General features: G+C 41.9%; 1 protein-coding gene across 3 annotated transcripts in view; it reads left to right on the forward strand.

Moving 5' to 3' along the window:
- Positions 1-27,948, forward strand: part of CARMIL1 (capping protein regulator and myosin 1 linker 1) — a 267,172-nt gene that overhangs the window by 111,175 nt on the left and 128,049 nt on the right. For all 3 annotated transcript variants that reach the window (XM_066579442.1, XM_066579441.1, XM_066579443.1), the window contains exons 10-16: positions 1,546-1,634; positions 3,141-3,235; positions 6,525-6,611; positions 8,883-8,986; positions 12,395-12,472; positions 12,913-12,989; positions 14,479-14,583. In XM_066579442.1, coding sequence (XP_066435539.1) covers positions 1,546-1,634; positions 3,141-3,235; positions 6,525-6,611; positions 8,883-8,986; positions 12,395-12,472; positions 12,913-12,989; positions 14,479-14,583 — 635 coding nt within the window. The remainder of the gene's footprint in view (positions 1-1,545; positions 1,635-3,140; positions 3,236-6,524; positions 6,612-8,882; positions 8,987-12,394; positions 12,473-12,912; positions 12,990-14,478; positions 14,584-27,948) is intronic.

The raw sequence follows: 27,948 nt of genomic DNA on the forward strand, positions 1-27,948 counted from the left end.
GTGGACAGGAAGTATGCTGATTCTGAGCTTTACAGAATGCATTTTTACATTATTCAACAATTTATTTGAATGCACCTTTTAAAACAGAACAATTTACTCGGGAGTGACAAGAAGGATTGAAAAACTAGGGAAATTCAAATTTATTATGGTGTCACTGCATTAAGCAGTAAAATCTAATATAACTGTCTGCATTTCATTAGTGGCCTGTGGTTGCCCACATCTTCTCAGGCAAAAAGAAAAAAGTTTAGTACTGTGTTAGCCAGTAGAGCAAAATGTGATTGTTCTCATTAAGAGAAACCAAGTAATCTTGTAGATATAATACTTTTTAATGGCTAACAAAAATACATGATGTTATAGCGAGCTTTCAAATCTACTTGGGGTTCTTCATCAGGCATAATGGGTTAAATCTGAAGAAGCACATTATAAATACAAATCTATATATACACTTACACACATAAAATGGCACAGACATGGTATGATTAATTTGCACCTAAACAATACCAGAGGCATAAATACTTAATTAGTCCACTGGTAAGGATGGGAAAACTTTCATGGTCTCTGAATTTGTGTTAGGGGTTCACCAGGCCTGCGTGTTATCTCTGCTATAGATTTTTTTTATACACCCCACTCTGCCATGAAACCTTTAGGAATACTTAGGCCTGTATTGAGAGTATCCAAGATGGGTATAAACGTGTACTCCCAAATTCTTCTAAGACATTGAGATTTGAAGTTGCCCTTTAATATTATAACCTTCATATGTTCTATGTTGTGTGGCGTTGAGATCTCATCTTTGCGTCCAGCTTTTGTCCTATTTCTCCAAGGTAAAGACCCTAATATGACATTTAGTGTACAGGATCAGGTACACATCATTGGGCGTATAACAATGTCCCGGAGATCTTATAGTCCCGTTGTGTGTTGGGGATTCGTATCGTGTCTCTGATCAGTATATGTGAGCAGGATTTGCAACTCCTTATATTGTTACAACTGATACAACTCACAAACTTTACCATTGTGGCGCTCTGCTTTAGCTCGTGAAGGGAAGTCCTGAGTAGAGACTTTCCTCTATGAGGTCTTTTAGTGCTAAAAGGGTTATTGTTAATTTTGGTATTTTCAATTATATAGCACCAACACATACATTTCAATTCCATGCCTGGCCCAAAATCTGTTTTATAGAGTACAGATGAAAGCAAAGAACCTGAAGGATTTAACTTGGGACCTCAGTTGGACAGCAAGGCTAAAGCTGGTTTCACATCTGTATCCGAACCTCTAGCCAGAGGTTCTGTCCCAGATCTATTTTAAAATACCAGAAGTCCGAAAATTGGGCAGCTGGGTGGAAAGCGAATGGTCAATATTATAGTCAATCGGGTCCGTCCGGCGCTGTTCGGTTCCTTCTAGAGACAGAGCCATTCGGCTGCGGGGATTCCCCTTTCCTGCTGCCTGATCAAAGTAGGAAAGATGAACCTTGAGCGCGGATGTGAAACCACCCTAACACTAAGACACATCTGTAAATAGTTATGAAATGTGTGTTACTTTTTAATATTTCAGTCCACTGATGTCTGTGATCAAATCCTACGAGTGGTGAGCAGGTCCAGTCGATTGGAAGAATTGGTTTTGGAAAATGCTGGGTTAAGAATGTAAGTTTGTATAAAGTTATTAAGTATGTAGACTTACTATAGCAATATGAGACAAGTGATCTTGTGGCAATGAAATGTTTTATATGACACCTTTGTATCCTTTAAAATCTTTAGTATACTGTTTATCTTCTTGTCAGATCTTGGAGTTCTCCTCAGGATGGGTCATCAATAGCCGATCAGCAGGAGTCTACCACTTGTGATCCCTTATGATCAGCTGATCCCAGGGCACACTGCCAGTGCGGATAGCACTAGAAGGGGATTACCCTTTCCTTAATCCAGTGGCCTGGCTTGGTACTACAGGGTAATTCAATGGGAGCTGTGTCTGCGATACCTAACCAGCCTGCTGCAATACGGACAGAGTTTTGTGCTTCAGGCACTGTCAGAATTAATGACCTATCTTGTGGATATGACCATTAATAGTAAAGTCCCTGACAATCCCTTTAAATTAATGTCCAATGTTGCCTAAAATACTCTAAATTGGGAGATAGAAATATAAATGTGCTATTTGTGCATATGTTACTTTTATATTAAAACAATGATCTGTACATATATATGTACCTTTTACCAGCAAACCATTGAACCAGTGCATAAGACTGGCCATACATTATTTTAGAGGGAGTTTCAATATACTCAGATGACTAAAAGTGATGCAAGAGTTGACTCTTTGTAGTTGTTTTTATGTGGCGTGTGCTGCATGATGACATATTAACCAACTCTCCTGGAAAAAAGGAGACCTCTCTCACTCCCAGAAGAAGTTCTTGGTGCTGGACATCAGGGGTGTTGCTGGCACTTTTTCTGTGCATTGACCACTTCCCCCTTGCAAGATCCAGCATCTTTATGTGTATCTTGATGCATCCTCTTGCCCTGTCTTGGTCTCCTTAAGTTCATGCCTTAGAACATCAGAGGGGAGGAGACAGAACCAGCTATGAGACTATGAGAATTTATCAGGACGCCCTTGAAAATGCCTTATGCCCCATAGAGAAATTGAAACAAAGCAGAGCATTAAACAATTAACTGTGCGGCCAGAGAGGAACTTGTGGGACACAAAGGAAAGCGCTATGAACTTATGGGACACAAAAGGGGCACTATTATGGGAGAACTCTAGATGTGAGACACTAAGGGGGAATTATTATTTTGTGGTGGACACTATAACTGGGGCACTAAAGGGGCATTATTAGTTTTCTAGGGGGAAACAAGAGGGGTAGTATTGCTTTGTGGGGACACAAATGGGGCACTATATCTGTAGGTTTCGGATTTTATTCCTTAAACAGTAGATGCTTTAGTACATTTAAGCCAACCTTACATGAAAATGTGTCAACAACCTGAACAATTGGTTAGACCTCGTTTTTGCCCTCAACCATGAGGGATCATTTCTCTTCTAAAGGTCCATTTCTATGACATAATAGAATGACTTATTGATTGCATAGAGATGTAACAACATACTGCTGTAACCCTTATATTTAAAATGCTGATTGGATCCATTTTTTTCTTCCATTTGCTTTCTAGTGATTTTGCACAGAAGTTGTCCAATGCCCTTGCATACAATCCAAACTCAGGACTCCATTCTATAAACCTTGCTAACAACCCAATCGAGGACAGAGGTCTGTAACTGAGTATTTTTCCAAATTCTGTATAAGTAGTAAAGGGATTTGCATGAATTCCCTTGGTTATGCTCCAGTAACCATATAATTGTAATGTAAACATGTTGTTTATGTGTCAGCGATATTTCCTTTGCTTGTACTACTTATACGTCTTCCAAACACAGCAGCTTGGATCTTGGTTTCACAATTAGATTTGTTTCCTTGTTCAAATGAAAATCACAAACCGCTTCCATACTTACTGATACAAAAATACGACAGCAGGTATACACCATTTTCCCTACAGCATGTGGATATACAAATTGCTATGTGGGGGAGGTAGCACAGGTGCAAAATACTGACTAAACAACCACTCGTGCACCAATTATGTGGGAGAGTTGCTGCTTAGTATTATTCTGTACCTCGTGTGGTGCAGAGTGTTAAGGCAGCAGAAATGCAGTCCTAAGCTCTCGCTCACGACCTGAAGGTTGTGGGTTCAATTTCTGCATGGTTCAGGTAGCCGGCTCAAAGTTGACTCGGCCTTCCGGGGTCGATAAAATGAGTACCCAGCTTGCTAAAAGATGACTGGCAAACCACCCCGCAAACACAGTCTGCCAAGAAAACACCACGATGTGACGTCACCCTAGGCTTGCACCAGGGGACTTGACCTACAATTATACTTGCACAGATAAGGCCAGATAAGGTGTTAAAAGGGTCACACAGATACCTTTAATGCACCACGCAGGCCTATAGTCTAAAACCTGTCCATTTCATAGTATTAAATGCAGGCTGATAAAGAAGAAGAAATGGCGCTCCATGGGGTGAGGATGTACTAGGTAGGTATAACTTTCACAGTAAAATTCCTAAATACTCACCCCTCTCTGTAAGGTTCCGACCAAAAGTGAGAATTCAAACAATGAATGAATCTAAGTCCAGGTGGATGGTACTAGGGTACTGATTCACACACACTCTAATAGGAAGAAAGACCCCCTTCATCATAAGGATTTATAGATGCCCCTTATAATATACAGTACTTGTATGTGTAACGGCCCATGAACAAATGTCACTGGTCTCCATTGGTTCTGCTGCATCCCTCCCAATTTGTAACCCAGAGCGGAAGCCATCTCACTAAGAGGAATATGGGGTTGTAGACCAAGAAGCATTATAAAATATTGGAAACTTTGTAAGTAAACTTTATTAGTGAAAGTTGTAAAAAAACAAGTAAAAGTTATTTTCATGAATACATGTTTAGAGAAGAAACGAGTAAATGAGCACACAAAATATCAGTTTAATGGCAGTTAAAAGAATATGAGAGAACTGATAGGGCAATTACAGTGCATGAAGGAGCGGCGAATGGTACATAGTTTCCTGTTCGTACATGAGGGTAACAGGGCATCCTATCCCCACTATCAGTGTATTTCATGATCCTGTTAATAGTGTTGCTGAATTTTAGGCTATAAGTTAATGTCTTAATAAGGGTTGTAAATGGCTACATTTATTGGATATCCCTACTTGTGATATAAGTTTCTGGATACAAGTTTCCGGTAAACTTAATGTTACATTGTAGACGTTCAAATGAATTACAAAGTGGTTCTCCATTCCGGATTATAAAGGGGGATCCCCCTCTGTGACGTCCCTATGCCCAAACAGAGCGTATAGATAGGGATTGTCTAGATAAAACTACCAATTTTTTAATGACACTTGATGTGAAATCAGTTAGTTTTTTTTACGCAGTCTAGATTATCACGGTGACACTTGGTGTAATTCCAGAAGAATTTAATTTCATGCCAGCTCAATACCCATATTACAGATAGAGCTCAGTGTTGCGCCTCTAAAAATCATCATGGAAATACGATTTGATAACCTTCCCGGCCAGGAATGTTGCTGGCAAGCATGTGATTTCAGCTTCTACTATAATACCTTCTCTTCCCCATTACTTATTAGTCAAGCTCTCTCTGAGCAGATGCAGGAATAGAATAGGTTACAATTGGCTTCCCCATGCTAAAGCATTGTGGGGTTTGAAAGGGGACATTGCCATCATTTATTTTCTAATGAACTAATTCAAGAAAAGATTTCATGTCAAGGGAATGGGAGTTTCCATAGTTTAATTGCAGCAGAAAATTACACCCTTTTCAGGCAAGATTTGAGCTTTCTTCATTTACATGTTCTTTCTCCCATTCTATAGTATTACTGTATAATTTCATGTAATTGCAGGTGATCTTTTTGCAGTGCCTTTATAGCGCATGCTATTAACTTATCTAGAGAATGGCATCGTTTTAATTCCTTACTGTCAGATTGTTTAAAAATGCTCTTAAAGGGGTTGACCCATCAAACTAACGTATTACCTATCCACAGAATAGGATAGGCAATAAGTGTCTGATGGGTGAGGGTCTGGCCGCTGGTATCCATATTTGTCACGAGTGTTCCCAGGTGAATGGAGCAGTGGTCACTCATGTGCACTACCACTCTATCCTGTTCCTCAGGACTATTGGAAATTGCCAAGTGCTTGTACTCAACTATATCTTTCAGTCCCATAGAGATGAATGGATCGGTAGTACTGATGCGTGTACAGGGCTACATTTATTGGGGACACTCAGGACCCTGCTCTTATGTTTGGTGGAGCGGTGGATCATATATTGGTGGATACATAATATATAAGAAAATAACCCACCACCGACTCCAACCTAAACCGTCGCCATGTGCACCCTGTAATCTGAGACTATACAAATTATTTATCAATAGGGCCGTAAAACCACCATCTGTTCATATGGACTGCTTTAGTTCTGTCCTTGATATCCTATTTTACAGATCGCATCTACAGATATTCATATATATATATATATTTATATATAGATAGATAGATAGATAGAAAATACATATTTAAGCAAATATTCACTAATCTTCCAACACAAGCCCCTTTTGGAAAAATCATAATGGCAAGATGTCATCAATATCTTCAATGTCCATTAAAGGGATTATCCTAACTGGACAATCGTCTTTCTGAATCCAGCCATCCTGGTAGCCAAATGACTGAAACCAGGCTACTAAAGATGCAGTTGACAACTAAATTTTCTTGCAAAGATGAAATGGCACCCATGTCATAGGTGACCATGCAGACTCCTCCAGAACAAGTGCTGTTTTTTTTTTTATAAAACTTTGCATTCTAGGAATCCCTATCAAGGAAAATCCCTCTGTGACCTCCATTTGCCCTAACTAGGCAATTGCGCTCTAATTCAGTGCATCCATCAGTATAGTATGATGTCAACGTATGCATTTATATATATAATTACATGATCTATTTCCTTTTTTGCAGGTGTATCTTTTTTAAGTACACAGTTTGCCAAACTGCCTAAAGGACTGATGCATTTAAATTTATCAAAAACCTCAATCTCACCTAAAGGTAAGGAATGTGTTGGATATCATTTTTGTAAAATGCTGTACATTTGCCAACTTCAAAAATATGAATATTCTTCGTAGTGTCCTTTGTGCTGAAGGCAGTTTAGAAATGGAGCCACAGGGACAGATCTATTTAAACTGAAAATGTAATTTACATGCATATGACTTGCTTTTCTTTTTTCTTCTCCGCTTCACCTAATTACTCATCCCACTACAGTTGTGGTATTCTACTTACTATGACAGTTGGGAGGAAGCTACATTTTGTGTTTCAATGTTACAACAGTTCTATGCAGAACTACTTTCTGTTAATGTTTTTTCATGTTACAATCTCCTGTGTTTGTTTTATACTAAAATCCACAGATTTTTTGAAAACTGTGATTTTTCACTATTTTTATACTGATTTTGAGTTATGTCATGTTTTTGATGCTACTTATTTTCCCTATTGTTCAATACAGCAGATTTGCTCCATTCTGCTGTCCAACATGGGACCTAAATGCATAGAACTCTTTTACATAGGCAACTTATTGTTGACTTGACAATCGGCTATGTAAAGGTGCCAACGATCAGCCAATGAACAAGTGAATGCTCGTTTCTCAGTTGATTGATTAGCAGTACAACTCTCCAGGAGAACGGAGAGATATACATCCGGCCTATGGGGAGGAACTATTGTAGTAGTAATCGTCCATCCCGATAAGCCAGTTCTTGGCCCATGTAAAAGAAAATGAAACAAGTGCCGATCAACATGCCTGTCGATCGGTGCTTGTTACATCGGGCCAAGAACGTGTCCCATGTAAAAGACTCATTAGCCATAAATGTTCATTAGTGTTGATACAACCAACTGTTTTCTCCAGTGGCCGATCGGTGAATGAAAGATCACACAGTTGGATTTCTTAATGCCTGATTTGTTTTCTTAGGGCAGATAGCAGCCGCCAAAGGTGTTTGGCACGACTTAATTCCTTCTCATTCATCACATAAAGACCTGCATGATTGGGGAGGTCAGGAGGATTAGCTGTTCCCCCAAACAAGCATTCATCCAACAGCTACCTAAAGTGTATGGCCAAATTTAAAGTGTAAATGTATTCTTGCCCTCTCACAATGCATTGCTCTTCTATAACAAGAGACTGAGAGTTTATCACATATGCTATTAACTCTTTGTGAACTGTTTCTGCCATTTAGCAAAGTAGGATGGGATTACATGCAGTGACATTGGTAGCAGATTTACAGATTTATCGCAGGAACCTGTAGACAAAGACTGTCTGTTGCCTTAGCCTCTGCCCATCAAGCAGGCCACACCTTAAAAGTACCTTTAAACTATTGGCCGAATAATCGCTTGAAAGAGCGAATTCAAACAATAGTCGTTCAATGTAAAAATGGCCACCATCAGGGTGACGAGCGATAAGTTGCTAGTAGAGATGAGTGAGTATACTCGCTAAGGCACATTACTCGAGCAAGTAGTGCCTTAGCCGAGTATCTCCCCGCTCGTCTCTAAAGATTCGGGGGCCGGTGCGGGTGACAGGTGAGTTGTGGCGGGGAACGGGGGGAAGAGAGTGAGAGAGAGATCTCCCCTCCGTTCCTCCCCGCTCTCCGCCCCCACCGGCCCCTGAATCTTTAGAGATGAGCGGGGAGATACTCGGCTAAGGCACTACTCACTCGAGTAATGTGCCTTAGCGAATATACTCGCTCATCTCTAGTCGCTAGTTGTTTTGTTTCAGAGTACAAAAAAATTGTAGCTGGTAGATCAAAAGTTCTCTGGTGTAAATTCACAGTTGTTCATATTTAAGCGACTTGCCAACAAATATGCGTGGAGATCAACTAATCCTCATTCTGTGAAAAAGCAAATGAGCGACCATCGTTTGTACGCTTCAATGACTTTTCTGAACAACGATCAGATTGATAGTTCATGTAAAGGTAAAGTACTTGAAATATATATGGCAAAACTAAAACCTTTGTCTGCAGCCTTCCCCTTTTCTCTCTTGGGTGTTCTCTCTCACTGCCATTGGTCCCTTCCTTCAGGGACACCTATAGGCACAGTTCTAGTCTACCTACACATTAACCTAATCCAGAGTCTCCTAGCTGAGGAGGGTGTGGAGGGAGCAGAGATTACAGACCTACCTGGGCCACAGTGACCTGATATTGTATGGAATCTCCAGTCATTATTGCTGATTTATAAAGTTTATGATATAACCTGTAATAAATTACCACCCCAGGTAGGTTTATTTATTTCCATCCTTTTACTCCTTGTTTTAAGCACATATGTTTCTCTTCATATCCCTAGGTGTGAATAGCCTGTCCCAGTCATTGAGTGCAACCCAGTTGATTGCAAGCACCCTTACCCACCTTGATCTCTCAGGGAATATATTCCGCGGTGATGACCTTTCAGTATGTACAGTACTTCACATTTTTTACGTTATATGTCTACCTTTTTTGCTCTTTGGGCAGTAAAGGACTATAAAGTTCTTTCAGGATAGGTCATCAAAATCAGATCAGTTCAGGTCCGCCACTAGGAACCCTTTCCAATCAGCCAGTTGAGGAGGCCACAGCAATTGAGTGAAGATGCAAGCCTGTGATGGCACAATCATTCGTTACATGGCCTAAGAACAGCTCAGTTCCATTCAGGCTATACCAGGCACAGCCGCTGTGAAATGAACGGTGCGGTGTCTGGTATGCAGTGTAGTGGCCAATGTGCTCACCTGAGCATCACAGCCACTTCAGACAGCTGATTGCCAGGGGTGCCGAGTGACACGGAACCCACTGATCTGATATTGATGATCTATCCTGAGCATAGGTCGCCAATATCTTGGTTTTGGAAAACCTCTTTAAATATTTTATCTAAATTCTGCAGTATCTAAGAAAATTCAGCAATGGCTTTTACAATATATTCTTGCAGCCAGACTGTGATTTCTATCATGTATTTTATGGCAATAATGAAAGCTTAGTTCTACGAGATTTTGCTCATTGTGATGCTTTACTTTTGATTAACATTGACTATATTCCCATAAGTGTAAAATCTTCATACTTTTTGTAAATTTATTTTCAATATGTTTATTGTTGAGAAGGATATGTTACAGGAAACTCTCAGTAAACTGCAGTTGATGATTCTGTAATTCCTTAGTGCAGTACCTTCAGTGCATATTAGTGTTCTGCTGTGAACGGGCTGTGGTCAGATTGGCTCGTTAAAACTTTAATATACCTTTTCAGCTTGATTAATGAATATATGTAATGCAAATATTTGCTAACATGTGTTCTGCTACTCGGATCTTAATTTGTTCTGAATGTAGAGCTTCACTTTAAGGTCTTGTTTAGAGATGAGCGAGTATACTCGCTAAGGCATATTACTTGAGCGAGTAGTGCCTTAGCCGAGTATCTCCCCGCTCGTCTCTAAAGATTCGGGGGCCGGCGGGGGAAAGCGGGGAGGAACGAAGGGGAGATCTCTCTCTCTCCCTCTTCACCCCCCCCCCCCCCCCCCCCCCCGCAACTCACCTGTCACCCGCGCCAGCCCCCGAATCTTTAGAGACGAGCGGGGAGATACTCGGCTAAGGCACTACTCTCTCTCGAGTAATGTGCCTTAGCGAGTATACTCGCTCATCTCTAGTCTTGTTCATACAATTATATTTTAGCTTTGTGTTCTTTTCTACACTCTTTGTCAAAAAAAGTCAAGCCTCTAGAAGAAGTTGTCGTTTTGCTGCAAAACCCGGCATGCAGTTCCATCTCAGGCAGATATGCAAATGATGAGAGTTGTGGTGATTTAGATGAATGCTCTTGCCACCTGAGGCCCTAAAAGTGGTTCCCCCTTGGCCTATAAAAGGCTCCTTGTGTGTAGTGACCTCCTCTTCCACTTGTGTAGAGCTTGCTGACCACTAGACGTCTCTACAATGCAATCAAAGGGATTTCGCACAGTTAACAGAGTTTGAGAGGGGCGTATTATTGGGATGTGGTAAGCTGGATGGTTGTATCAATGAAATGCCCACCATCTGGGCCATTCTGAGCAGACTGTCAGGAGGTGTTGGGACCAATGGATGCATGAGGACATGCACACAAGGCAACCAATCTCAGGGCGCCCGCAAAAAACAATTAGTTGAGAGGATCATCTGACAAGTATTTGCAGCTCCAACTGTTTCGTTCTCCGCCACCTAGAGACACGTAAAAACCAGCGTTACAATCCCCTGTATCTGTCAGAAACACTTGGCTGAAGGACATTTGATCTCACGGCGCCTGTTACGTGTACTGCCTTTGACACCTATCCTCCATTGCCTCCATTTGCAGTGGTGTTGTGAATTATATAACTGGACTGCTACAAAGTGGGAGCGGGTTGTCTTCAGCAATAAATCTATGTTTAGTTTAGGTACCGATGGCTGTGTTCGGTAGACCTAGGGGTGAGCACCTCAATCCTGCCTTTGCTATGGAGAAGCACAGTGCCCCCATTGCTGGTGTGATGGTCTGGGAGGGGCCATCGCATACAACAGTCATCTCCCCCTAGTAGCGATACGAGAGACAATGACATTTCGGTGATATGTTCAGGACATCCTGCAGCCACGTGTGTTCCTCTCGTAGTGGCTTCCAAGAGGCATTTTCCAGCAGGATAATGCTTGTCTGCATACAGCAAGCATGTCACAGGAATGCCTCCACAACATTACTACACTTTGGTGGCTGGCCAGTCGCCAAATTTATCACCAAGAAAACATTTTTGGGAATGTTTGGCATGCCAACTTTGTGCAAACTCAGTTTGTCAATCTAGAGATGGAACCTGTATGCCTACATACCCGCCCGTATCACATCTTGTATCCAAGCCAGAAGTGGCCCAGCAGAGTACTAGAGCCTCCATTCCTGCCTGCACCACATCTTACATCCAAGCTAGAGGCGGTACAACAGGTTACTAGAGCCTCCATGCCCTCCCATATCACATCTTGTATCCAAGCTAGAGGCGGTACAACAGGTTACTAGAGCCTCCATGCCCTCCCATATCACATCTTGTATCCAAGCTAGAGGTGGTACAACAGGTTACTAGAGCCTCCATGCCCTCCCATATCACATCTTGTATCCAAGCTAGAGGCGGTACAACAGGTTACTAGAGCCTCCATGCCCTCCCATATCACATCTTGTATCCAAGCTAGAGGCGGTACAACAGGTTACTAGAGCCTCCATGGCCTTCCGTATCACATCTTGTATCCAAGCTCGAGGCAGTACAGCAGGTTACTAGAGCCTCCATGCCCTCCCGTATCACATCTTGTATCCAAGCTAGAGGCAGTACAGCAGGGTACTAGAGCCTCCATGGCCTCCCGTATCACATCTTGTATCCAAGCTAGAGTCAGCACAGCAGGGTACTAGAGCCTCCATGCCCTCACGTATCACATCTTGTATCCAAGTAAGAGGTGGCACAACAGGGTATTAGAGCCTCCATTTCCACGTGCATAACATCTTGTATCCAAGCTAGAGGTGGTACAACAGGTTTCTAGAGCCTCCATGCCTGCCCGTATCACATCTTGTAGCTAAGCCAGAGGCAGTACAACAGGGTACTAGAGCTTCACTTCAAGTGTTCAGTATTCTGCAATAAATTATCCTTTTGCTCTGATATTGTAACCACTTACTTATGTCAATGTTACAATCATGACAACTTTTTTTTTTTTTACAATGAGTGTATTTTTGACTTTAAAAAAATCTAAAAGCCTATAATTTCATGTAATTTATTCAGAAAAAACTAGCATAGTATAAATTAATGGTAATTGTAAATGCTGAATGTATTGTCTGCTCATTCTGTTTTAGTCATTTCTTTTTTTTCCCCCCTTCTAGTGTTTGTATACTTTCTTGGCACAGCCAAATGCCATTAAGTATCTGGATTTATCGAACACTGAGTGTTCAGCAGATGCGGTAATTATGAATTTACTGTAACTACTAAAAATTATTTTATGGAACAAAATATAAAATCGTACAGAAATCATAGTTTCTATGGCACTATCAGGCATATCAAAGTTGATATTTATGTCTAGGGTATAACATGTAATCATGGCGCCACATAGCAAAACTTGGATTTAGGTCCTCTTTCACCAGTAAATGAAAGGCTTATGGTTATTTTCTAGAGTTACCTTAACTGCATCTCACCTCTGAAGAGATCTGGACCCCATAGCAGCTGTTGTGTTTCTTTCCTTCCCTGATAGTTACTTTTTTGTTTATCTTTTGTTTCTGTATCTCTTGGTAGGCAGGATTGACCTCGTATTATGGTCTTTTTATTAACTTAGTGAACTTTTCTGTTTTTTTCATGTACTGTACTGTGGTGTGAACTTAATGTAATCACTTTGTTCTTGCTTCAGGTATGTGGAGCTCTACTGCGTGGTTGCTTGCAACACCTTACTACACTCAATCTTTCCAAGACCTTCTTTCCCCACAGGTATACATCCCATTTAACCTACTGTTTACGCAATTGTTAGAAAATCTTATTTTGCTGACAACTGTTCACCATCTTTGTTTCCAAAAATGTTTGTCTTATTTAGCTTAAAGTATCATTATAAGCTTACACATTTGGATCCTTAGTGCACTGGTATATTTTTTAAGTGAGTGAATTGAGATTATTTGTAGAATAAACAAAATGATTAAAAAAAAACTTAGTATGTTTTTAGTAACATAGTATGTTAGGCTGAATGAAGACAATGTCCATCTAGTTCAGCCTATTTAAATCCCACCCCCTCCCTTGTTGATCCAGAGGAAGGCAAAAAAAAAAACCCAATGAGGCAGAAGCCAATTAAAATGCCCCTAAGATGTCATCAAAGGGATTTTGCCCAGTTAACAGAATTTGAGAGCAAGCAAATCATTGGATAAGAGAAGTTGGATGGTTGTATCAACAAATCGCCCGCAACCTGGGCTGTTCTGACCAGGCTATAAGGAGTTGTTGGGACCAGTGGATGCATGATTGCATTCGCCCAAGGCGACCATTCTCAGGACGCCCTCGACAGACTATCAGTTGAGAGGATCATCTGACAAGCATTTGCAGCTGCGATTATTTCGTTCTCTGCCAATTAAAGACTCCCCCTCTCTCATATCCTGATTGGGGAGTGCATTGACAATGTGAGAGACTCCATTATCTATTGGGTACAGAAATTTGGAGAAATAGCATGAATAATCTTGGTCTTTGGCGTCAGGGCATCTTCCTTTACCTAAACTCCCCCCTACTGATCTTCTCTTCTTGTTTTCATTTCCTCTTTCTTTGGTTTTCCTTTCAAATTTTATACACATACTTTCATATATCTATAGACTAAAATGGCCAAGCAGGGAGAGGGTGCCGTTCAATGGGTTCTCTCAGGGTGGTCCTCACGGCCAGAAGACCAGGGGGGATTCGTTAGATGGGAAGTCATTGGGCAAGACCCAGAAAATGTTGAAATGTTTTTCTTTTTTCTTTTGTATATAGAAGGTACGGAAGAAGACCCCAATCTAGCAATGTTAAATATGTCAATGGATATTGTCTCCGTACTTGCAAACAGTTTAATGTTTAAGGTCCTATACTCAAGCTTTGAAAGTAATTTGCATATGGAAGTTAATAAAATCCTTTTGAACATAAAAAAAACATAGTATCCAGTTTGCGCATCTGGTAGTATTGACATAGTGGAGAGTGTTGACATAGGTTACAGACTCGAGATACTTCTGTGACCACTGACCATTGTGGCATAGACCTAAATATTTTTTTTTACATAATTTGTGCAACCTTTTACGTTCTATGAAATTTACACCCGATCTTGGTTTTCAATTGCTTCGAAATGAAAGGTTGCTGAAAAGTTTATGAATCTTCAAACATTTTTGGATTAATTGGTATTTTCTGCAAACTTGTCTTCTGTTTTTTTAATTATTGTCAAATTAAAAATAACACTCTTCTTTGTGATCTACAGGAAAGGAAAAGAAGTGCCCCCATCTTTTAAACAGTTCTTTAGCAGCTCTCTCGCTTTAACTCACATCAACTTTTCTGGAACGAAGCTGTCTCCTGAACCTCTGAAGTAAGCGGTTGTTTGTTTGCTTTTTTAGATTTTTTATGTAATAGTGCAGCATTTCACTGAATTTGCTGTCCTTCACCTTGTGACACCAGGGCCTATACTGATTTAACACTCAAGAAAAAACACAAGGAAATAAATCAAAATGGAAAAATGCAAGATACATGGGTCGTATGTGTGGGTAAAAAATCTACAAACCATAAAACCCCTACAGGCTGAAAACTATCAGATTGTAACACACTTGGGCTCAGAATGGGAAACACGTTTAACCATTTTTTAAATTCGTTACAGGGTTTATCTACTTTTAACCAATCCCTTTTTGTTACGTGTGCCCACTAACAATAATCTGATTGCTACCCACAAGGATCAACTTTAATTGAAAATTAAAGCAACCCTCCAGATCTATAACAAAATTATCTCCCGGAAATAGAGGAATATGTATCCCATACAGTTCCTTTTCTCTGTCATCCTTGCAATCCACCAGTCCATGGTCTTGTTTTCAGCTGTCCAAGATAGCTGACCCAATCTTTAGACTGCCTAATTGCTTAGTGTGCATTGGTAATGTTAAACTACCAATGCAGTATACCTGTTCTATGATTGGCCAGAGTTGGTCATGTGATCAGCACTGGCCAATCCGATCAGTGCACTTGGTAATTAGAAAATTGCTGCAGTCATCTTGGAGAGCTAAAAACCGGGCCTGAAATTGTCAGATCAGAGGGGTGGCAGAGAAGAACTAGAGTTTATATACCCCCTCCATCCCCAGTCCTGGGACAGAACCTTGTCCCAAAATTGAGGGTCACTTTAAGCAATAATGCATGTAACAAACACATGCTAGGTCCTAGCTCTTCGTCGCTGCTTCCTGTTCTAATTGATTGAGCCCCAGTATGAAGAATTACACTTTATTGACTTAGAATGCTCTAACAGGATGTTATAAACCAGACGCCCTCTTTATACTTTATCATGGCTTTTATTTTGGATGTTTTCTTTCTGCAGAGCCATCAGGCTCAACTGTTCTATGACCGCTCAATAACGTTAAATATTCAATCATGACAAATATGTAGAAGCAAAATTTTGCAGACTCTCAGCATTTTTATGGCGTTGGTGGCCGTTGATTTTTTTTTCTTTGTATTTATATGCTGGTTCACAGTATATAATCAGTTTCCAGTGGAGAAAAATGAAGCAGCTGTCTTAAGCAGCTCGGTAATTTGTCATTCTTCACACGCTTGCTTTAGGCAGAACTGCCCAAGTTTTATACCGTGTATTGTGGAGGAACATTTTAGAGAATGACAGAACACTAAGGAGGAAAGAGAATGGAATAGTTTGAGGTGTGCTCATTTGCATAATATAAAGAATGCGCAAGCCATAATTTAGCCACTGGGTATAATATGTGTTTATTGCAACAGAGGGAGGTGGTGGTAAATACACCTCTCAGAATAGAGCGCAATTTCTGGGAAAATGTTCTTAAAGAAATACTAGACCTAAATTAGAGCAGAAGAAAGTGCTGATCGCATTCCTATAAAGAAGTATACACATGAATGTTTTTGGAGGATCTCGGAGTTGGAGCGCTTTCACACGGCCCAACGATCATTGTTCAGATTTTCGCTGGATCATGGGAATCTCAACGACGATCAGGTTGTGTAAATGCCTGCAGCGACTGAATGATGAACGATAATTCCTTCATTATTCAGTTTCTGCAGGCATAATAATCAAATGATGATCATCTATGAATGAGGGCTTGTTTGCTGTGAATGGAGGGGGGCGGGCTGGAGATCGTCCCGGCCCACCCATCTCCATTCAGTGAGCGATCCTCCTGTTGAGGGTTGAAGCTATCAAACTTTTCAGTTAGGGTAACTTCACACGGACGAGTGCAATATCGGGTCATGAATCACGGCCCAATATCTGGCCCGTCAACATGCGAATTCCCCAAGGATGCGAGGAGTTTTTATCTCAAAGCTGCCTCACATCACTTCAAGGAAGTAGTGACTCTAAATCGCGGCTGTGAATCGCGGAGTTCTCCCATTGTTTTTAGTAGGGAAACCTCACATTGCATCATACCACGCGCACCTAGCCCGTTGTTTGATGGTGCCGCCAGCACCATTGAAAGCAAGGGGCAATGTGATGTTAGGGCACAAAGATAGGGCATGCCGCAAATTGTTTTTCGAATTGCACCATGATGCAATGCAGGAAAAAAAGGCTCACGTGTATGATTCCAATCAAAAGATTGAGAAAACCTAGCGCGATTTTTATGGCCATGTGAAAACGGCCTTAACGGGAACTGAAGTTGTACGGCCAACTTTAGTTGGTGATGATATGTACTTATGGATGTGCTCATCAGGTTCATTACAAACAGTCTATGATCTGGAAGCCTTTCTTTTCATAAATGTTGGGCGTGTCGAGTAAAAACAGGTTGTACAAGTAATAGCTGCCAAATCCAGAGAGCCCATGCTTCCCATTTTTCGTGATTTATAGCTTTAAAATATAAATCAGAAGACAGGCAGAGCTTTCCAATTAGCTGCTAGCTCGGTAGGGCCGACCGCGTGGTTACTTTGTATCAATAAATGCCTATTATTTTACATTGTATCCACTGTTGTTTCATCTTTATTTTACCGCCGCATTGATCCCAATGCATAATAAAGACTAGAATAGAATGTGACAGCTGCAGCTGCTGCTTTTGATATTATAGCGCTCGGTTTTCCTGATTTGCTATATAGAACGGGGTTTACTTTAATCAGTGTTGTTGCATCTAGCCCCTTATTACTTTTAGGGAATACAATGCAATGGATGATGTTTTTAGAAACAATGGAAAAGGGGCTTTTATTTCGTGGTACAAAACTCATGAGGGATTGTGAATAAGTGAATACAGAAAACTATCACACATGACTGTTACAAAGTAACAGAATCATCAATGAAATCATTCTAAGGTTACATTCACACGAGCAAAAATCTTGCATGAGTTTTGTGCATTGCAAAACATACAAAACTCACATGAATATGCACTCCATTCTTTTGAATGAACTTAATGATATGAGCGATTTCCGGATAATGCTTGGTCACACGCAGCAAACAGAAATGCCTGCACAACATTGTCACGCTTCTGTGGCTGCCCTGTCGTCAGATTTATCGCCAATAGACAATGTATGCGGCCATCTGGAATGCCAGTGTCAACAGCCTATGAGTTTGCACGATCTAGGGGCTCAGTTTCAGCGAACGTGGAGCGATATGCTGCGGAATACCATATGGAAGCTGTATGCCTCTATGCTTGCCTGTATCACATATTGCATTTAAAGGGGTTGTCCCGCGGCAGCAAGTGGGTCTATACACTTCTGTATGGCCATATTAATGCACTTTGTAATGTACATTGTGCATTAATTATGAGCCATACAGAAGTTATAAGAAGTTTTTCACTTACCTGCTCCGTTGCTAGCGTCCTCGTTCCCATGGAGCCGACTAATTTTCGGCGGCTAATGGCCACATTAGCCGCGCTTGCGCAGTCCGGGTCCTCTTCTTTTCTGAATGGGGCCGCTCGTGCAGGATGCCGGCTCTGTGTAGCTCCGCCCCATCACGTGCCGATTCCAGCCAATCAGGAGGCTGGAATCGGCAATGGACCGCACAGAAGCCCTGCGGTCCACCGAGGGAGAAGATCCCGGCGGCCATCTTCCGCAGGTAAGTAAGAAGTCACCGGAGCGCGGGGATTCAGGTAAGCGCTCTCCGGTGTTCTTTTTTAACCCCTGCATCGGGGTTGTCTCGCGCCGAACGGGGGGGGGGGGTTGAAAAAAACAAAACCCGTTTCGGCGCGGGACAACCCCTTTAAGCTTGAGATGGGCCAACAGGGTAGTAGAGCCCTCATTCACGTGTTCACTATTCTGCAATGAATTCTCATTTTGCTCTGATATTTTAATCACTTTTATCAATGTTACAATCACACATAGAAAGTTTCATTCCATTCTGACAACTCCTTCTAGGTACGTGATTTTTTTGTCTTTGGCAATGAGTGTAAAACAAGTGGATTTTGGTAGGGACAGTTCCACCTTCGTTGAGAATGGCTACATGCCAAATAAAAATCTGTCAGTTTCTTCTTAGCAGCAGACTACAAGCTGACCCCACTTTCACAGCAGTACATGTTGACACCCCGTCAGCTTGAATCCTGCGGCTAAGGATTATTTGATAGGATTTTGAATTCCAATAAAAGTGACTCTAGTAACGGCTTAGTTTTTCTGATAGAGGGCCGAGGAGGGGTACCGACTCTCATTGAATGAAGAGACCCAGTGAGTGTAAGGAAACTTGTTCTTGAGGCCTTGCTCCACGGGGAAAAAGTAAGCAAATTAGTTCTGGTCAGACAAACCATAGACTCCTCCAACAGGAAGAGTGATGTATCTGTAGACAGACTGTTTCAGATTCTTGCCCCTCATCAGTACCGAGCAGGGTACTGGTTGGCTGGGGGTCAAGAGCCATGAAACAGTCTGTCTACAGATGGGTCACTCTTTCTGTTGGAAGAGTCTCTGGTTTCGCTGGCATGAGCTAGTTTGATACCGAATTCAAAATCCACAGCATAGACATTGAATTAATTGCTAGACTCCTGGCTACCTTCAGCACCAATTAGTGACAAGTTTCTGGCTTATGCATTGGTGAAAATTGAAAGTGTTCCACCCAGAGGGAATTGGTGGAATTTCATTAAACGTGGTAGATATATATGGAGTCATACCCTGAATAAATAATAGCAAATTGGAATGAATCAAACAAAGTTTATCACTGTTAGGTAAAGGTTACATTAGGAAGTGTGCCCACCGTGAGCACCTATACATTTGTGGATCCTTTCAGATATTGAATTAATAAGTGTTTAGATGTCTTGTTGGGTATGTCTTTCCATGCTTGTAAGTTATTGTACAGTTGTGGTAGGTGGCCATGGGACATAATGCATCTACCTGTCGTGTCCCAGTCATGCTTTATTAGGGATAAATCTAGGGATTATGCGGGCAATCCATGGTCATGGCACCCTGCAAGGTGTGTCTTGTGAACGCTGCAGGATGTGGACAGGCATTATCCTGTTGGTAAATAGCATTTTGTATGGTGATCCTGAGGGGTATGGTAACAGGATGTTCCTTCAACAACTTCCAACTTAGTACTGCTGTCATTACTGATTTATTGCCCTCCAAACCATGACTCCAGGTGTGTGACATTCTGAAATCACAGCAGGGTGGGCCCTTTCCTTAAAATGCCAATGGATATGTTGAGTATTATAGCTTTGCCTCAGGCAGAATTGGAATTTGTCACTAACCACAACTGTTCTCCATTCATGTTTCCAGTTGTGTCTAGCGGTACACCAAGTTAGTCGTTGCTGGCAATGAAATCGGGTTAATGTAACCCGCATGCGGTCTGAGAATGCAACCAGGCTTCAAGCAATCAGTTTACAATTGTTCATGGGATGACCCTGACTTCAACCACTGCTTGGATCTGTGTTAGTCGCCCATGTATTAGCAACTGCCATCTGCACAATTTGGTGGTTTTTGTGTGGCGGCGTCCTTCTACATGTACCTGTGCCAGGTCTGCAGGTACTGTAGCCTTCCTGTGCCCACTCAGTAACCATTCTGCATATTGACATTTTACTATAGGCAGTCCTCTGGGAGATTTCAAGAAATTATATCCCTATTTCAAATATGGCAATTATCTGACCTCTCTAAAAGTCAGGCATTTGGGTGTTTCGGCATTCGAACTCTACGATTTGGCCTACCTGGTCATCAACAATCTGTGGACAAAAAGGACCTTCTTACATAATGAACTTTGACATAGAAACTAAAACAAAAAACATTTTGCATAACAAAGGGCCCCATAATTTGCATTCCAATAATGTAATTCATCCAGTTTTTAATTATTCAATACTAGAGATGAGCGAGCATACTCGCTAAGGACAATTACTTGAGCGAGCATTGTCTTTAGTGAGTACCTGCCCGCTCGGAAGAAAAGATTCGGGGGGTGGCGGGGGAGAGCAAGGTGGAACGGAGGGTAGATCTATCTCTCCCTCTCTCCCCCCCCGCTCCCTCCTGCTCACTCCTGCAACTCACCGCTCACCCGCGCTGGCACCCGAATCTTTTCATCTGAGCGGGCAGGTACTCGCTAAGGACAAGACTCGCTCGAGCAATTGCCCTTAGCGAATATACTCACTCATCTCTAACCAAGAACCTTGCATTATTTAATGTGGTTAGAGTATGTATACCTCTGATAATAAAGAAAAGATTCGGGTGTCGGCGGGGAGCGGCGGGGGAGAGCAGGGGGGAACGGAGGGGAGATCTCTCCCCTCCCCCCCCCCCGCTCCCCCCTCTGCTCACTCCCGCAACTCACCGCTCACCCGCGCCGGCACCCGAATCTTTTCTTCCGATCGGGCAGGTACTCGCTAAGGACAATGCTCGCTCCAGTATCCTCTCAACTATAGTAACACTATATACTGTAAAATTCTACATGGCGCCACAAATAACATTGGTTTGAAGGACAACATGATGTCTTGTGAAAGCTTTCTGCGTTGTAAACCAGCTGTGTGAGGAAGTTTTGCATTTTCTTTTACTTGTATTATTTGTATAGTGTGACTTAATGATACATGTAATATATTGTATAGACAATAGATTTATTCTCATTTGTTCCTGTCCCACTAATCTCTGCATCAAAGTCAACATAATGATGCAAACTTGACTTCTACAGACTGTAAGCTTCAGTGACCCTTTCCGAAATGAGCTATAAAGCTAAGTGTTACTTTGTGCCCATGAAATATCCCTCCGGAGAATATATTTATAGTCGTTATAGGGCTAAATGAGTATTATAAATGCAAGCATTCTGCCATCTCAGGGTTGTCATTCATATCATCTAACAACCAAGGGTTACTAGAAATGGCGTGTTGCAGCTTTCCTATATTGAGTCATAATACATCTGCTTACTTATTGTCAGCTGTGCTAAAATAGGAGCAGATGGTTTAATACCATATTTTAAAATTGTTTTATTTGCGTAGACCAGGATGATGGCGAATATAAAAATGCAATGAATGGATCCTACAACTGAAAATATGGCAGTTTATAGAAAAAAATAACGTGCCAAAATACCTAAACTCTGACTCTGCAAATGAACCAATAGTACCGATTTAGGTTGATTTTGTACTTGCTGTCTGATACGGACATCTGGGATCCGAGTATTCCAGAGAGAAGTAATAAATGACGGCCCAATAAACATAAACTTTACTTATAAAATAAGTTTTCCCCGAGCTAACACATTTCCAATTAGTTTTTTTTTCACTTCCTGCAACATATTATGCTGGTTAGATGTGAAAATAGTAGTTGGTACCTGCACAACAGTCTGGACAATTAAACACAACAGAAGTTTGACTATATAGTCTGGATTATGCCTGGAATAGCTGTTATAAGTGGACATACAGACTACACACCTACTCATCCTCTACAGCAACAGTATGGCGATGTAGTCTGGATCACCCTATATAATATCAGCCTGGCGGTGCATTCTGGATTACCCTATATAATATCAGTCTGGCGGTGTAGTCTGGATCACCCCATATAATATCAGTCTGGCGGTGTAGTCTGGATCACCCCATATAATATCAGTCTGGCGCTGTAGTCTGGATCACCCCATATAATATCAGGCTGGCAGTATAGTCTGGATCACCCTATATAATATCAGTCTGGCGGTGTAGTCTGGATCACCCTATATAATATCAGTCTGGCGGTGTAGTCTGGATCACCCTATATAATATCAGTCTGGCGGTGTAGTCTGGATCACCCTATATAATATCAGTCTGGCGGTGTAGTCTGGATCACCCTATATAATATCAGTCTGGCGGTGTAGTCTGGATCACCCTATATAATATCAGTCTGGCGGTGTAGTCTGGATCACCCTATATAATATCAGTCTGGCGGTGTAGTCTGGATCACCCTATATAATATCAGCCTGGCGGTGCATTCTGGATCACCCTATATAATATCAGACTGGCGATGTAACCTGGATCACCCTATATTATATCAGGCTGGTGGTGTAGTCTGAATCACCCTATATAATATCAGGCTGGCGGTGTAGTCTGGATCACCCTATATAATATCAGTCTAGCACTGTAGTCTGGATCACCTCATATAATAACAGGCTGGCGGTGTAGCCTGGATCACCCTATATAATAGGCTGGCGGTGTAGTCTGGATCACCTCATATAATATCAGGCTGGCGGTGTAGTCTGCATCACCCTATATAATATCAGGCTGGCGGTGTAGTCTGCATCACCCTATATAATATCAGGCTGGCGGTGTAGTCTGCATCACCCTATATAATATCAGTCTGGTGCTGTAGTCTGGATCACCCTATATAATTTCAGTCTAGCGCTGTAGTCTGGATCACCCCAAAATAATAACTGTCTGGCAGCGTAGTCTGGATCACCCCATATAATATTAGTCTAGCACTGTAGTCTCGATCACCTCATATAATATTAGTCTAGCACTGTAGTCTGGATCACCTCATATAATATCAGGCTGGTGATGTAGCCTGGATCACCCTATATAATATCAGTCTGGTACTGTAGTCTGGATCAGGCTGGCGGTGTAGTCTGGATCTTCTCCACCTGTAGCATGTGTTAAAAGCCATATATTCTAAAGCCGCATAATAGCCGCCTGTCTATGTAGGCTGAACCACTTCATGTTACAGCATTCTGACTGTATATAGTATGGATTTCTCCTTATACCCACAGTCTGCGTTATATTCTGGACTTCCTCCTATAGCGGGAGAATAACTGCACAGTCTACATCACTTTCTCCAGTCTTGCCGCTCAGATAACTCTGGTCTCTGTAAGGCTCTGATCACTTCAAGTTTTTGTCTCCATCATGAGGTCCGGCCAGGGTGTCCATTTTAAATCCAGAAAATGGAAACTATCTTGTCCATTATGGAAAACTGCTGAAATGGAGACCAATAAGCCTACATTTTGACAGGTTCCTGTTAATTTCTGGCACGGTAGACTGCGATTTTCCTTCCAGCACAGAATGCGTAAAATGAACGAAGGTCTTAGTTTCAGTAGTTTTCTGCAATGCAGTAGATGGGTTTAGCCCTGTCTTTGTCCAAAGGTTCCTTTCTTCAGGATTTTAAACTGACACTTGGAGGGTGCTTTCACACAGGATGGAATATTCTGCAACATCATTGCTGAATACGCTATCCTGCATTCCACACAGCTTAGGGCTCGTTTACACGGGCGTATTGTCACCACATATCACGCACGCATATTTCCTGTGTGTAACACGCAGTGAATGGAGGCAATGAAAGTCAATGGACTGTCATTCTTCCATTCACACCTGTGTAAGTTCACTGCTTATCGATACCCAGGAGAAATAAATCGCAGCGTGCTCTATTTCTCTGCGTATCATACGCAGCCCTTATATGCTCTCTGCCGGCACGGCGTATGGGCTGTAATGTGTACAACGTCGCGGGAGACCCGTAATGTTGTACGCACGCACCTATGTGAACGAGCCCTAACTGTGGATTTTGATGCAGAATTGCTGGTAGAGTTCTTCCATTTTCAATTCCGCATCAAAATCCGCAAGTTAGCTGTGCGGATTTTGGTGCTGATTACTTTGCAGGAGGGTATATTCCGCGAAAAGCCCCAGACGGGAACCCTTGGACGGGGACAAAAGTATGATGTGAAGCGAGCCCAATGACAAGCTTGTATACTTTTTACTTGAGCATTGCAGTTTGTAGCCATTCTCAGCTTTGGTTAATAAACTAGGTGGGGTCCCGATCCCCCCCCCCCCCCCCCCACATCCCCCAACCCCACCTTTCTCAATCGGTTAATTTATATTTAATTAACTGGTATTACAGAATTTTCTAAACTAGGGAATAGTGATGAGCGAGCATACTCGCTAAGGGCAATTGCTCGAGCGAGCATTGCCCTTATCGAGTACCTGCCCGCTCAAGAGAAAAGGTTCGGCTGCCAACGGCAGGCAGGGAGCTGCGGGAGAGAGCAGGGAGGAATGGAGGGAGATCTCTCTCTCCCCCCCCCCCCCCCCGCTCCCCCCTGCTGACTGCCGCAACTCACCGCTCCCCCGTGCCGGCACCCGAACCTTTTCTCTCGAGCGGGCAGGTACTCGCTAAGGGCAATGCTCAGTCAAGCAATTGCCCTTAGCAAGTATGCTCGCTCATCTCTACTAGCGAACCATTAAACCTAACCCATGAACACTTTTATGAAAGACCTCAACAATACATTTGATGAAAGCCTGTACACTTCCCTGTATTATTTGCCATATGAGGCGATGTGAGTAGGCATTACATTTTTAAAATTATAGTTTTAGACTTAACATAAGTATTTTCTTTTGACAGCCGTTCTAATTTAAGAATATTTCTCATTTTTAGTCTTAATCCTTTTGAATCTCACAACTAACAGCAATGACACGCTTAGATGTTTAGAGCACAATTAAATGTTAACACATAATTAAATTTGTAGTTGGCTTATTTGCATAAGTATTATATCCCGGTGGAAACTGCATGGGAAAATGACCATTGAAATGATAAAGATTAGCACAGCTGCAAGAAACCAAGCCTGATCTCTGGTGCCCTCAATTATGCACATAGATATTCCATGCTTTGATATAAAAGAATTGTACAGCTATACATACTTCCCATTAAAACGTGCCCTGGGGACCGGCGGGCTTCACATCAACAATTGGGTTAGCACTAATTGTTTATTACCCAAAACACAAAAGAATCAACATAAAAGCTTCAAGAAGAACACATGTTGGATTTTATTTCTCCGCGGAAATGGCCACTAGTCTTAAGAAGTGGGCAACATTTTTTTTGGATGGTGGTAAAACCTACTTTGCATATAACGCTTTGCCGCTGTATGTAAAAAAAATCAATTATTAGGGGTTTAAAATTATTTTGCGGCCATCAAGCGTGTATGTGAATGAGAAGGCAGTGCATAGTACAGCCATTTCAAAGCCTTGTTAGTATAAAAGTGTGGGCAGTTCCTGTGAAAAGTCAATCGGATGTGTAATAGAATTGTCATCGCAGGGGATCAAGGCAAGTGAACCCATATTGATGGGGAAAGCATTTAGAGAACAGCAGCTATTATAATCAAGACATGATTGTGCATGCACAGCCACCTCTGACTTTGAAGTTAGTAGACGATACGTTAACCTGTGAAGAACACATTGATCTTACCATGTAAATCAGTATGGGACCCATTTGTTCTTGAGCGGCGAGACAGCATGGAAGTTCATTTCTGGAAAAATAATAATTCTGTGTTAGGCAGTTACATTAGATAGGTACATATTTTCGTTTTTAAAATTCGGACACACACATATAAAAACTATATAGATGGAGATATAAGGTGTATATATAAGCAGTGACATATACAGGCTTTTCTCAAGCGGTTGGTTTTCCTGCTAAAGCCCTCGGGACCAGGGTTTTCGACTTTTAAAAAACTACCCTAGGGTAGGGAGTGGTGTAAGAGAAAGCAAAAAAAAATCTCACCCTCCCATGTTACCCCCCATCCAGTGCTGCTCATGAAGTCCCCTCAGCTCCAGTGAGGAGCAATGACCACTGCAGCTACTTGTTGGTCTCAGTGGTCATGTACATGAACGGCACATGACCCTTGAGGCCAGCAGTTGCCTGCAGTGGTCATCAATGAATGTCACCACTTCCTGCATCAGCTGGGAATGGGTTAGTAGCATTGGACTGGAGACAATATCAGAGAGTGAGGGGTAATGTCTAATTTAATTTTTTGCCTTCCCTTGGGCATTTTTTTATGTTGCAAAAACCAATTTAAGAGGGTTTTTTTGTGAGCTCCAAATTCTCAGATACACTGTCCAACCAAGCGGCCGTGAGAAATAAAGATGAAATTATAACTTTTTCTCATTTTTTTCGGCACTTGAATATTGTAAATAAAGAAGATAACAAATATATGTACATCCAATTGTAGTATGTACATCCTATTAAAAAACAATTACTCCCAGAAAATCCCCTTTAATCCATTCACTACAGAGGGTTATTTGAGTATATAGAGAATATGATCAAATAGATAGAGACCACAAGTATTTAGGGAGGTGACTAACTGGTGGCCACAGGGTTAGGGCCATCTAGGTAGTAAGAATGAGGCAGTAGCAGTTTGGTAATTAGAGAGGATAGTTGCCAGGGTAGGTAAGAAGTTGCCAGTCAACTGAGATTAGGCAGGCGGATAGTTAGGGGCAGGGAAAGGTAGGTTATTGTCAGAGGCAGTTGAAAGGAAGAGAAGATATAGGTGGGCAGTTATACATATAGATACATGGGGTTTGGTGGGCAGCTGTCCGAGGTTTAATTAAAAAAAAAAAAACTTTAAGCAGTTTAGCAGCTGTATATGTCTGGTGGTAGGTGAAATGTATAGGGAAGAGTGGTGGGCAGAAACTAGGAGCTGGTCATTAGTCATAGAGACAGACCCCTAGAAGGCAGTTGGCCAGTGTGATAATTAGCAAAACTGCTATTTACTTTATTTACCCAAAAATATTTCTGTGCTGAAAAATCACTCTAAATTGCTGTTTCTCTTTACCCTAGCTTGTTGTTCACTACCTATTCTCACATGATTGACAAAGGATGCTAGCAGGGAAATCAGTCATCCTGCCTATTGAACTGTATGCGGAGAGGAGGGAGAGTCGCACACACGTGAATGCTGGAGCTAGTGCTGAGATATCTTCTGCTGTTGATAGAAATGTACATTGCTAAATCTTGCTGTGCACACCTACATGATGAGGTTTTGTGTGTGTGTAACAGACAGAGCGCAGGATCTGGAGTTCTCTGTGTACAGTCTGTAGAACACTGCACAAAAGCTAGGCTCCTCCCACCAGACATCAGAGCTCCGATGTATACCCTGCAGAGGGGAAAATACTGGATACAAGCCATATAATGGCCAGAAAGCGTGTTAATCAAGGATGCAGTTACAGTGCACAGCATGCAGATGGATATATATCAGTAGGGCAGGTAGTTAGCAGGGGCACCTGAAACTTATAGAATAGGTGTGCAAAGTAAAGAGGGCTTATTGATGGTATGTGGGAGCAGTAATCATCAGCTGTGATAATATAATGGATGAGCTCATGTGTCCAGGGGGATCTCGATCCTTCTTTTATGTTCGGGGCTTGCAGATCCCAGGAGCATGATCCAGAGCCACAGTGCCCAGCAGTAACTCCCCCACATCATGCCCTTTTTGGGGCTGCCGGCCTTGAGTTGGCAGCAGAGACCTTCTAATAAGTTTTTTCCTTGTATTAAACTTGATCAGTCACCACCGATGACCCCCTTTCTCCTATGCTGCTGCCAATCTCGCCACAGTGACATTACTGTAATAGGGCAGGAAGGGAGCAATTTGCTCTAGGCTGAACAGCTC

This window comes from Eleutherodactylus coqui, chromosome 9, assembly GCF_035609145.1.
Source record: "Eleutherodactylus coqui strain aEleCoq1 chromosome 9, aEleCoq1.hap1, whole genome shotgun sequence".
Lineage (NCBI taxonomy): Eukaryota > Metazoa > Chordata > Amphibia > Anura > Eleutherodactylidae > Eleutherodactylus > Eleutherodactylus coqui.